This window comes from Verticillium alfalfae, genomic scaffold (genome assembly GCF_000150825.1).
Source record: "Verticillium alfalfae VaMs.102 supercont1.12 genomic scaffold, whole genome shotgun sequence".
Lineage (NCBI taxonomy): Eukaryota > Fungi > Ascomycota > Sordariomycetes > Glomerellales > Plectosphaerellaceae > Verticillium > Verticillium alfalfae.
In genome coordinates this window covers 1,066,909-1,076,205 of record NW_003315027.1, presented here as the reverse complement: position 1 = coordinate 1,076,205, position 9,297 = coordinate 1,066,909, and the positions used below count along the sequence as shown (strand labels likewise).

Genomic DNA, 9,297 nt, shown 5'->3' with positions numbered 1-9,297 from the left:
ATTCCTCCGAGGACCCCTTCCTGTCTGGCAAGCTGGCCGCGCGGAACGTCGAGGGCGTCCAGTCGACGGGCGTCTCGGCTACCATCAAGCACTTTGCCGCCAACGAGCAGGAGACTCAGCGTCTGAGCGTCGATGAGGAGATCAGTGAGCGTGCCCTGCGCGAGATCTACCTTAAGCCCTTTGAGATCGCCATCAAGGAGGCCAACCCCGGCGCCGTCATGACTGCCTACAACCAAGTCAACGGCCACCACGCCGATTCTCACCCGTTTCTCCTGAAGCGCGTTCTTCGCGGCGACTGGAAGTGGGACGGCCTCGTCATGAGCGACTGGGGCGGTGTCAACTCGACTGCTGACTCCCTGAACGCTGGCCTCGATCTCGAGATGCCCGGACCCACCCGCTGGCGCAAGGTGGAGGACGTTCTGGCCGCTGTCAAGGCAGGCAAGCTGACGGAGGAGACGATCAACGACCGTGCCCTTCACGTTCTGCGCTTCCTTGAACGCCAGAAGGTCTTCGAGGACCCAACCATCCCCGACGAGAAGGCCGTCAACAAGCCCGAGCACCAGGCCCTCATTCGCGAGGCTGGCGGCAAGGGCATCGTCCTCCTGAAGAATGAGGGCAGCGTTCTGCCTCTGACGAAGGAGAAGGTCAAGGGAAAGAAGATTGCTCTCCTGGGCTATGCTAAGGAGGGTCTCGCCCACGGCGGCGGCAGTGCTTCGGTCAACGCTCATTACAAGATCACCCCCTACGACGCGCTGAAGGAGGCTTTCGGAGACGACGTCGAGATCACATACAGCAAGGGCGCCCACACCTTCCGCCAGCTGCCTCTGCTGGCGGAGAATGTCGTCAGCACCGACGGCACGACGCCTGGTTTCACCTACAGCATTTACGAGCCCGGCAAGTCGGAGCCCATCAAGGCTACCCAAGGCCACAAGACGTCTGAGGTTGGTATCCTCGATGCCTTTGACCTCGAGAACAAGGAGATCGAGCTCGTCGGTACTTTCACTCCCCCCGAGACGGCCACCTACTACTATACCCTCACCGGCCTTGGCCCCTCCTACGTCTCCATCGACGATAAGGTTGTCTTTGAGCAGAAGGACAACTGCTCCGACTCGATGGGCTTCCTCTTTGGCGGCGTGCCTGTGCCGACCATGAAGTTCCCCTTCGAGGCTGGCAAGACGTACAAGCTTCAGGTCCGCAGCTCGCCCCCTGCGCCTGTGCCCGGCACTGATCTCGGCATTCTCGAGGGCCGCGCCGGTGTCCGTTTCGGCGCCATGTCCGCGACCGAGCACGACCGGGACATTCTCAGTGAGGCCGTCGACGCCGCCAAGGCCGCCGACTACGCCATCGTCTTCACCGGCCACGATCCTACCTGGGAGACTGAGGGTCAGGACCAGGCCGGCTTCCACCTCCCCAAGGACGGCAGCCAGGACCGCCTCGTTTCTGGCGTCGCCAAGGCCAACCCCAATACCATTGTCGTCAACTCGACTGGTGTCGCCGTCGCGCTGCCGTGGCTGTCCGAGATCAAGGGCCTCCTCCAGGCCTGGTTCCCCGGCCAGGAGGCCGGCAACGCCATCGCCGACGTCCTCACCGGCGCTCGCACCCCCGAGGGCCACCTCACGTGCACGTTCCCCAAGCGCCTCGAGGACTGTCCCGCCTACGGAAACTTCCCGGGCAAGTACGTCGACGGCAAGCTCAAGGTCAAGTACGAGGAGGGCGTCTTTGTCGGCTACCGCCACTTTGACCGCCTGCCCGCCGACAAGGTCCATTTCCCCTTCGGCTTCGGCCTGTCGTACACCACGTTTGCCCTCGCCGACCTCGCCGTCAGGGAGACGTCTGCCGACGCGTACAGCGTCAGCGTCAAGGTGTCCAACACGGGCGCCGTCGAGGGCGCGACGGCCGTGCAGATCTACGCCGGCGCCGCGACGCGTCGGACGACACGCCCATCAAGGCGCTCGTCAGCTTCAAGAAGGTGACTCTCAAGCCCGGGAAGAGCGCGACGGTCGAGCTGCCGGTGCAGGTCCGGGACTTTGCCTCGTGGAGCGAGGAGGCGCAAAAGTGGGTGATCAAGGGCGGCGAGTACAAGATCAGCGTCGGCAAGAGCGCCGGCGAGCTGGTGCTGTCGTCGGGTGTGCAGATCAGCGACAAGTCGTACGAGGCGTAGGAGGAAAGAGAGACAGTGGTGGGTGGATCAGGCAGATGGGCGACATAGATTTTACGTAGCGAGCATCTCTGTTTGAATGTACGAAATTGTATGGTTCATATTCTCATCATCTCTTTTTCTCTTTTTGGGCCGTGACGACATCTATTCCAGGTGGGTTCTTTTCCTCCTCGTAGGCATCTTCGATATCCTGTCTATGCGCCCACCATCTTGATCCTCCCTTCCAATACAGGAGCGATGACCCGCGTCCAGTCGACCGAAAAGTCGCCCTCGACCAGGGGATCGACAGCTTTTCCAAAAACGCCAATCTTCTTGGCCCACCGGCCAAAGAACTTTCGCATCAACAGCAGCTCGAGGTCGACGCTGGCCAGCTCGTCGGCGTCCTGCAGGATGCCCTTGCCGCCCTTTTCATCACTGTCATCCTCTTCCTCGTCCGACTCGGCGGGCCGGGCGTCGAGGCCGAGCCGCTTCCGCATCCACTGGCTCCACGACTTGCTGTCCGCGCCAGTCTTTGACTGCGCCGTGTCTTGCTCGGGCTTGTTGCCCGGCGCGGTGGCCCAGGGATTCTTCCTCGTCTCGATGGGCGTCGTGCACTCACTCGCGACCTTGACCCAGTGCTCGCTGAGATTCTTCCACTGCCCGACAGTCCGCAGTCCCATGAAATACTGCCGCAGCATGGCCGAGATGAGGATGCCGTTTTCCTCGCTGATCAGCTCCTCGGCCGTGCCGCCCTCGGGCTCCACGAGCAGCGAGTCGTACCCGTCCTTGCCGCGCGCCATGTAACCCCTCGTCGCGAGCACATATTTCTTTCCTTCCTCGAGCGGCGCGCCGCCGAGCTTCACCCAGTTGACGCGCGCGCCGGACACCTTGCTGGGGTCAAACTCGAATTCGAGGTTCGACACCTGCGGGAACCGTCCCTCCTGCGCCGGGTACATGGAGACCGAGTTCTCGAGGGCCTCCCTCAGCTGCGTGCCCGTGACACGAATGACGACAACGGGGTCCTCAAAGGGGAAACAGTTTGTAATGTCGCGCACGCGCAGCACGCCAGGCGGGTAGATCTGGTCGCCGCGGATGGTGCCGGCGGCCATGAGGGCGGCGTCGGCGTGGTGGTAGTTGCGCATAATATCGCAGACGAAGTTGCCCATGTTGCTCTCCTTCATACGGACGGTGCTGAAGCGGGCGTCGAGCGGCGCCGCCGTCCAGCCGACGGGCTTGCACAGCTGGTGCTTGAGTTTGTCGGTCAGCGCCGACGTCATGCGTAGGGCCTCGGCGTCCTCGGGGATGGACGAGACAATGTCGCGGCGGAGAATTGTTTTTTTTCCCCCTCCGTCTGGTGTGCGTTCTTATTGTTGCGGCGTGCCTCGATGTAGCTGAGCTTGCTTAAAGTCGTTGCCGCTGCGGATTGTTTCTCCCGTGGCTGTTGAAGCTGTTGGGCGTAAAGTGGTCATGGCCGCCGAAGATGAGTCGAAGAGCCCATCCGTCTGGCGAGCGAGCTGTCATCGTTGGGCTCGCGCTGATGGCTGACGCAGATGACAATGTCGGCGCCGGCTTCACGTAGGCCGGGGACGAGCTGCTTGGCCGTCTCGGTGGCGGACTTGTAGATGAGATTCGGCGGCAGAGAGTTGATGGTCTCGAGCCACTCGCGCTCACCCAGGCCGATGAGACCAACTTTGAGCCCGTTGGAGGCGGTCAGCAAGTGGGTGCGCTTGGCATTACCGAGGGGCACGTCCTCGCCGAGGGCCGGGTCGAGCACGTTGGCGAGGAGCCAGGGGAAGGTGCACTTGCGGGCGAGGTGCTCAAACTGCTTGACGCCAAAGTCGAGATCATGGTTCTGCCGTGTGTCAGCGCGTGAGAGCTTATTGAATACGAGGTCATGCGCTCACCCCGACACAGGCACAGTCGGTACCGATGGAGTTGAGCACGGGCACCATGTGCTCACCCTTGGTCACGGAACTCTCGAGGCTTGGGTTGAAAGCGTCGCCCGAGAAGAGCGTGATCAACTCAGGCTCGGTGCGGAACCGGTCCTCGCTCCGATACTGGTTGACGGCGGTAATGAAACGGGCTATGCCACCCTTGGGCTCAGCACTCGAGGAGTCGAGGTGGTACACATCGTTGTAGTGTAAAAGCCGCAGGTCGGGGGGGGAGTCGGGCTGTGAGGAGAAGGCAAAGCCGTCCTGCTGAGTGCGGCCGGAGCTGAATGTGACGGTAGGCTTGTCGTCTGCGGGGGCGTTCTTGGGCATCTCGGCGCGTGAAGGGTGTTACCGTGATTGCCAGCACGAGCACTGGTCGAGGAGGTTGATGTCAGGCGTGGACTGCGGCTCAGGAACGCAGCGTGCGTTCGGGACCCCGGCACGAGAAGGGTGGTACGGGCTGCGGGTGGCGGTGGGTGTTTCTGAAAATAGCACACAGGGCGTTGATGGGTGGCAGCGGGATCGAACCACGGGAGATGAGACGGCAATCAAGCCTGTATGTCGAAGGAGATAGGAGGGGAGGCGGAGATGTGAGTGGGGAATCGGAAATAAGGGGGAGGAAGATGGCAACCCAGAGAAGGGAAAGAAGAAGGGTGTCTGCTTCAGCTCAGAGGCTGTGCTGTGCCTCAAGGGTCGCGATGATGGGCAGCAATCTGTTTGGTGGTTGAAGGACAGACACTGCTTCCTCCATGCGTTGAAGTCGTGGACTTGGCCGTTCGACACTGTGGGAAGGCACTGGTGCGGGGGCGGGGCTGTGCCTGGCTAGTCCGGATGTGGACTGATAAGGTGCAGTTATCGTGCCAATGATTGGCCTGCTTTTCATCATCTTTGGGATACCGTCAACAGCCAATCAATACTGGTGTTTCTGCTGACCTCACTTCACCCCCTCTGCCAGAGAAGACCCCCTAAGAAAGCCCCCACGTGCTCGACTTCTCCCTTGGCCCAACCTCACAACACCAAGAAATCCTGGTCACCAAAACCACCAGCATAGCCACCCACTGGTTTATCCAAGCGTCTTGGCTTTTTAAGCTTATCCAACCGACACCCGCTCTAAATTGCTCGCGCCAGCGCTGATCCTTGCCCTTCCTTTCTTTTTTATCCGGCTACTTCACCCCACTGATGGCATGATCGTTGATAATTGGGTTCATGCGTTCGTCAAATCATGTTCTCATTCACACTCGTGACTCTTGCTAACTAAACGTATTTCCGGTCTCTTGTATGTACAAGCGCGCTCTTGCTCCTGATCTATGACGGGCTAGCAGCGGAACCAAGCAAACCCTGTTGGACTGATGTGCTGTCCCCCCTGTGCTGTCCTGCTGTGCTGTCTCCCTTGGCATGTGGCCGCCTCTTTGCTTGCCAGCGTCACCTCCTCAGACCCAGACCTCGTTAGGCTCGGCCATCTGGTACAGCTTCCTTGAAGCCAGCATGCGTCCGACGACGATCATCCTCATGACGCCCTCGGCACTCTCCTGCGTCAGCTTCTCTGCCTCGAGCACGGCTTCTGCCAGCGTCGTCGGCTTCTGCAAGATACACGTGTACGCATCAATGCCAACATCGTAGTTGACCCGCGCGCCAGGCCCAATCGTGCCAGCAATGGCGACGACGGGTAGGCCGTACTTCTTTGCCCGCATGCCAATCTCGGCAGGGATCTTGCCGCGGGGTGTCTGGTCGTCAATGCCTCCCTCGGCCGTGAGCACAAGGTCGCAGTCGTCAAAGAGCGTCTCAAAGTCGACGTACTCCGCCACCACTTCATATCTTGGCCGGAGCCTGGCGCCAATCAACCGAAGACCGGTGCCCAGGCCACCAGAGGCCCCGCCACCGGGCGCCTTGCCCACCTTGTTGTCGCAGAGAAGACGGCCGGCCACAACGCTGAGCACCTCCATCGCAGCCGACAGCCGCTCCGTCTGCTCCTCGGACGCGCCCTTTTGCGCGCCAAAGACCCTCGCCACGCCGCCAGGGCCCGCACAGCACGTTGCTCCAGTTGACGGCCACCTCGATCGACGTCTCGTGGATTCTCTTGTCGACGTCGCTGAGGTCAATGTTGGGCGAGACGCAGCAGCGAGTCGCCGCCGCCCGCCGTCGGCAGCGGCCTGCCGTCCTGGTCGAGCAGGCGGGCGCCCAGGGCCTGGAGCATGCCCGCGCCGCCGTCACAGGTGCCAGAGTCGCCGCAGCCTATGACGATGCGCTTGGCGCCAGCATCGAGGCAGGCGAGGAACAGCTCGCCGACGCCGTAGGTCGTCGTGCGCGCTGGGTTGCGTAGGTGGCTGGGCACCAGGCTCAGGCCCGCGGCAGCCGCCATTTCGATGACTGCCGTGCGAGGGGCCGAGGCGTTGCTGCTGTTGCCCAGGATGCCGAAGAAGGACTCGACCGGCGCGCTCACCGGTCCAGTGACTGTGACGTGGTGGAGCTTGCCAGCGGTAGCAGTCACCAGCGCACCAGTGAAACCCTCGCCTCCGTCGACAAGGGGGCCTTGCGGACAGAAGCGTCAGGGAGCACGGCGAGGATACCGGCTTCGATGCAGTCGGCTGCCGTCTGGGGCTGCAGGCTGCCTTTGAAGCCAGAGGGGCACACGAGAACCTTCATGCCGGAGGGAGCGGCAGGAGTGGCCATCTTGAGCTTCATTGGAGATGATGTGTTGTGGTTTGTGTGTTGTGTTGGCAAGTTAATGGATATTTGTAAATGTTTGAACGAAGGTATTTGTTCAAACGAAGGTCGGTGAGGTGAGTAGGTATATCTTGTAAGTAAGGTATGAGGATGGTGTAGCGATTGTAAGGTATATTTTGAATGGTAGTGAGAAAGCGAATGTACTGACTGTGATGGTGATGATAATGATCTTCTTGTGCTCGATACTCGGCCAGAAGTCCTCGTCTTATATGGTATCTAGGTTTGAGCCGTCACCGCCAGCGCATCATCACAACACTTGCCAAAAGCCGACTTAGCCAAGCTTCAGAAACAGTTCATCTCATGGCGAAGATCTTTTCTTAGACACCTTGAGCCACTACACTGCCCGGTGTGTATCGGCGTTCGGCTTGATGCCATTCACGCGCAGAAGCTAAAGGAGGCGCTGTCGGGTTACCACACGGCGAGAAAGACGCAACCGGGAAGTTGCTCGTGTGATAGAATTATTTTGAGATGCACTCATTTCACAAGTATGATGCGGGGACAAGCACCAGTCCGGCCTTCTGGGCAGAGCTTGATCATGGATAGACGTGCCGATCTTGCCTGGTATGCGCTTGATGTCAGGGCTTCACGAGTCACCGCATAGCCCTGCCAGGCGGGGTCTCTCCATGACGAGCACCATGACCATGATGGCATGGCACGCGAGCAGCAAAGCAAGTCATCCTATTCATTGGACCCTTTCCGGCGAAAACCCTGGCTCTGGAAGTCTCGGCATCGACAACCGCTTCGGCGAGCTTATCCTCTTCTCGTATGGTCGGGGCTGAAACCAAGTGCCAAGCCAGCCTCTGAGGCACACAGCTTCCAATGACACGGCCCAACGGAACTCAAGGCCACCACTGAAACAGAGACCCTCGAAGCTTTTGGGCAGGGTCAATTCATTGACGACACAGCCCGAAGTGCTCGTTGGCACCGCACGCACAGCCACTTAGACTGACGTAGTGGGGCCCCTTGGGAGCCAAGGGTTCCGATTCTCAGTCGATTCCAGCTGCCAAGAAAGCTTCGAGCGAGCTTCCATCTTATGACCCTAACCCCACGACCAGGCAAATACAACCGCCGATCATCTTGCTCCTGGAGGGCCCGCTCACACAAGCACGTGCGCCACTTTTTGTAGGGAGTTATCTTTGGATACTCCGGCCTGCTTCCCGAGCACTGCGGTCATTATTTGCGGTATGAGCCCCCCCTTTGCCGATCACGGGCTTTGATGCTGCGGTGGCTTGGCCCAGAATTTCTGCCCCTTCGTCGCAAACGCTCACGCGAAAGTCGGGAGGCGACGGTGCGTTGGCCGCTTGACTTTTGAGGCGAAGCTACCATGTGGCACATCGTGGGAGAAGGGGACAAAACCAAGACACGCGACATAGTCTAAGTTCTTTGAGTGTATAAGACGCAAAGGCCGGCGGTCCGTGTTGCAACTTTGTCCAACCACATCACTTTTTCCAATCGTTCCAACATCATTCATCCTCTCGCTTAAGCACCACTTTCGTTCTACGTTTCATTCGCTTGCTCACATCATGTCTCAGAATATCCCTCGCAAGCCTATCCCTAGTCCAGAGGTTGCAATGCATCGTGGCCTCCACAGTTCCCGCTCGACCCTCTGGCGGCCATGGACTCCAGGTCTTCCGTCTGTCAACGATTATGAAAGGTCCATCCACAAATTCCCCTGGCTCGAACAAGACTCAAGCGACGACGAGGAAATGGAGCGTGGTTATGCAGCAGTCCCTAAGACAGACTGTTCTGTTGATGGTCGACGACTTATTCAGTGTGTGCCTGAAGAAGAACTTGACCCTGCACATGTTGAAGAGGGCCCAAAGGAAGAGACCAAAGAGGAGCTCCTGAGTGATCCCAATATTGTAAGTTAACCCGCCTCCCGACTGCCACTTGCGGTGTGTGCTGACAGCCCTTGTAGGTAACCTGGGATGGTCCCAAAGATCCGGCAAACCCGAAAAACTGGCCGAAATATCGACGATGGACGTCCACCATCCTAGTATCCTGCTTTACCTTCATCTCTCCGGTTTCGTCCACGATGCTGGCCCCTGCGCTTCCTACGCTTGCTGAAGAGTTCAAAATCAAGTCCGACATTGAGACATACCTCCTCATGTCTATCTTCCTCCTTGCATACGCCGTCGGTCCTTTCATCCTCGGTCCACTCTCCGAGATGTATGGCCGTGTAGTTGTGCTGCAGTCTGCGAATATGGTCTTTCTCCTTTTCAACACAGTTTGCGGTTTCTCGACAAGCAAGGAGCAGATGCTAGCTTTTCGCTTTCTCAGCGGTCTAGGCGGTAGCGCCCCCCAGGCTGTAAGTTCCATCCGTTGCCATCAAATGACGCATCTAACAGACGTAGCTCGGTGGTGGTGTCCTCAGTGATTGCTGGCACAAAGAGGAGCGTGGCATGGCCACTGCTATCTACAGTCTGGCCCCCTTCCTCGGGCCTGCGGTTGGCCCGATCGGTAAGTCACTCCTCACGACATACTTGAATGGGCTGTCCTGATGGA

The 9,297-nt window shown here is 59.3% G+C and overlaps 5 protein-coding genes across 5 annotated transcripts; 2 read left to right on the top strand and 3 right to left on the bottom strand.

The window, feature by feature from the left end:
• Window positions 1-218: 218 nt before the first annotated feature.
• On the top strand, window positions 219-1,973 carry VDBG_08570 (thermostable beta-glucosidase B; the record flags this gene model as incomplete). The annotated part of the gene is made up of 1 exon (XM_003001479.1): window positions 219-1,973. The coding sequence occupies one exon, from the start codon at window positions 219-221 to the stop codon at window positions 1,971-1,973; it is 1,755 nt and encodes a 584-aa protein (XP_003001525.1).
• A 379-nt stretch (window positions 1,974-2,352) lies between these two features.
• Window positions 2,353-3,414, bottom strand: VDBG_08569 (flagellar associated protein; the record flags this gene model as incomplete). The annotated part of the gene is made up of 1 exon (XM_003001478.1): window positions 2,353-3,414. One exon carries the CDS (start codon window positions 3,412-3,414, stop codon window positions 2,353-2,355), a length of 1,062 nt encoding a protein of 353 aa, XP_003001524.1.
• Window positions 3,415-3,602: 188 nt separating this feature from the next.
• VDBG_08568 (2,3-cyclic-nucleotide 2-phosphodiesterase) lies at window positions 3,603-4,398 on the bottom strand (the record flags this gene model as incomplete). The annotated part of the gene is made up of 2 exons (XM_003001477.1): window positions 3,603-3,989; window positions 4,042-4,398. The coding sequence occupies 2 exons, from the start codon at window positions 4,396-4,398 to the stop codon at window positions 3,603-3,605; spliced, it is 744 nt and encodes a 247-aa protein (XP_003001523.1).
• A 1,100-nt stretch (window positions 4,399-5,498) lies between these two features.
• Window positions 5,499-6,738, bottom strand: VDBG_08567 (glycerate kinase; the record flags this gene model as incomplete). Its single annotated transcript, XM_003001476.1, has 3 exons — window positions 5,499-6,218; window positions 6,308-6,519; window positions 6,636-6,738. The coding sequence occupies 3 exons, from the start codon at window positions 6,736-6,738 to the stop codon at window positions 5,499-5,501; spliced, it is 1,035 nt and encodes a 344-aa protein (XP_003001522.1).
• A 1,577-nt stretch (window positions 6,739-8,315) lies between these two features.
• VDBG_08566 (conserved hypothetical protein) lies at window positions 8,316-9,293 on the top strand (the record flags this gene model as incomplete). Its single annotated transcript, XM_003001475.1, has 3 exons — window positions 8,316-8,654; window positions 8,711-9,100; window positions 9,147-9,293. The coding sequence occupies 3 exons, from the start codon at window positions 8,316-8,318 to the stop codon at window positions 9,291-9,293; spliced, it is 876 nt and encodes a 291-aa protein (XP_003001521.1).
• Window positions 9,294-9,297: the final 4 nt, after the last annotated feature.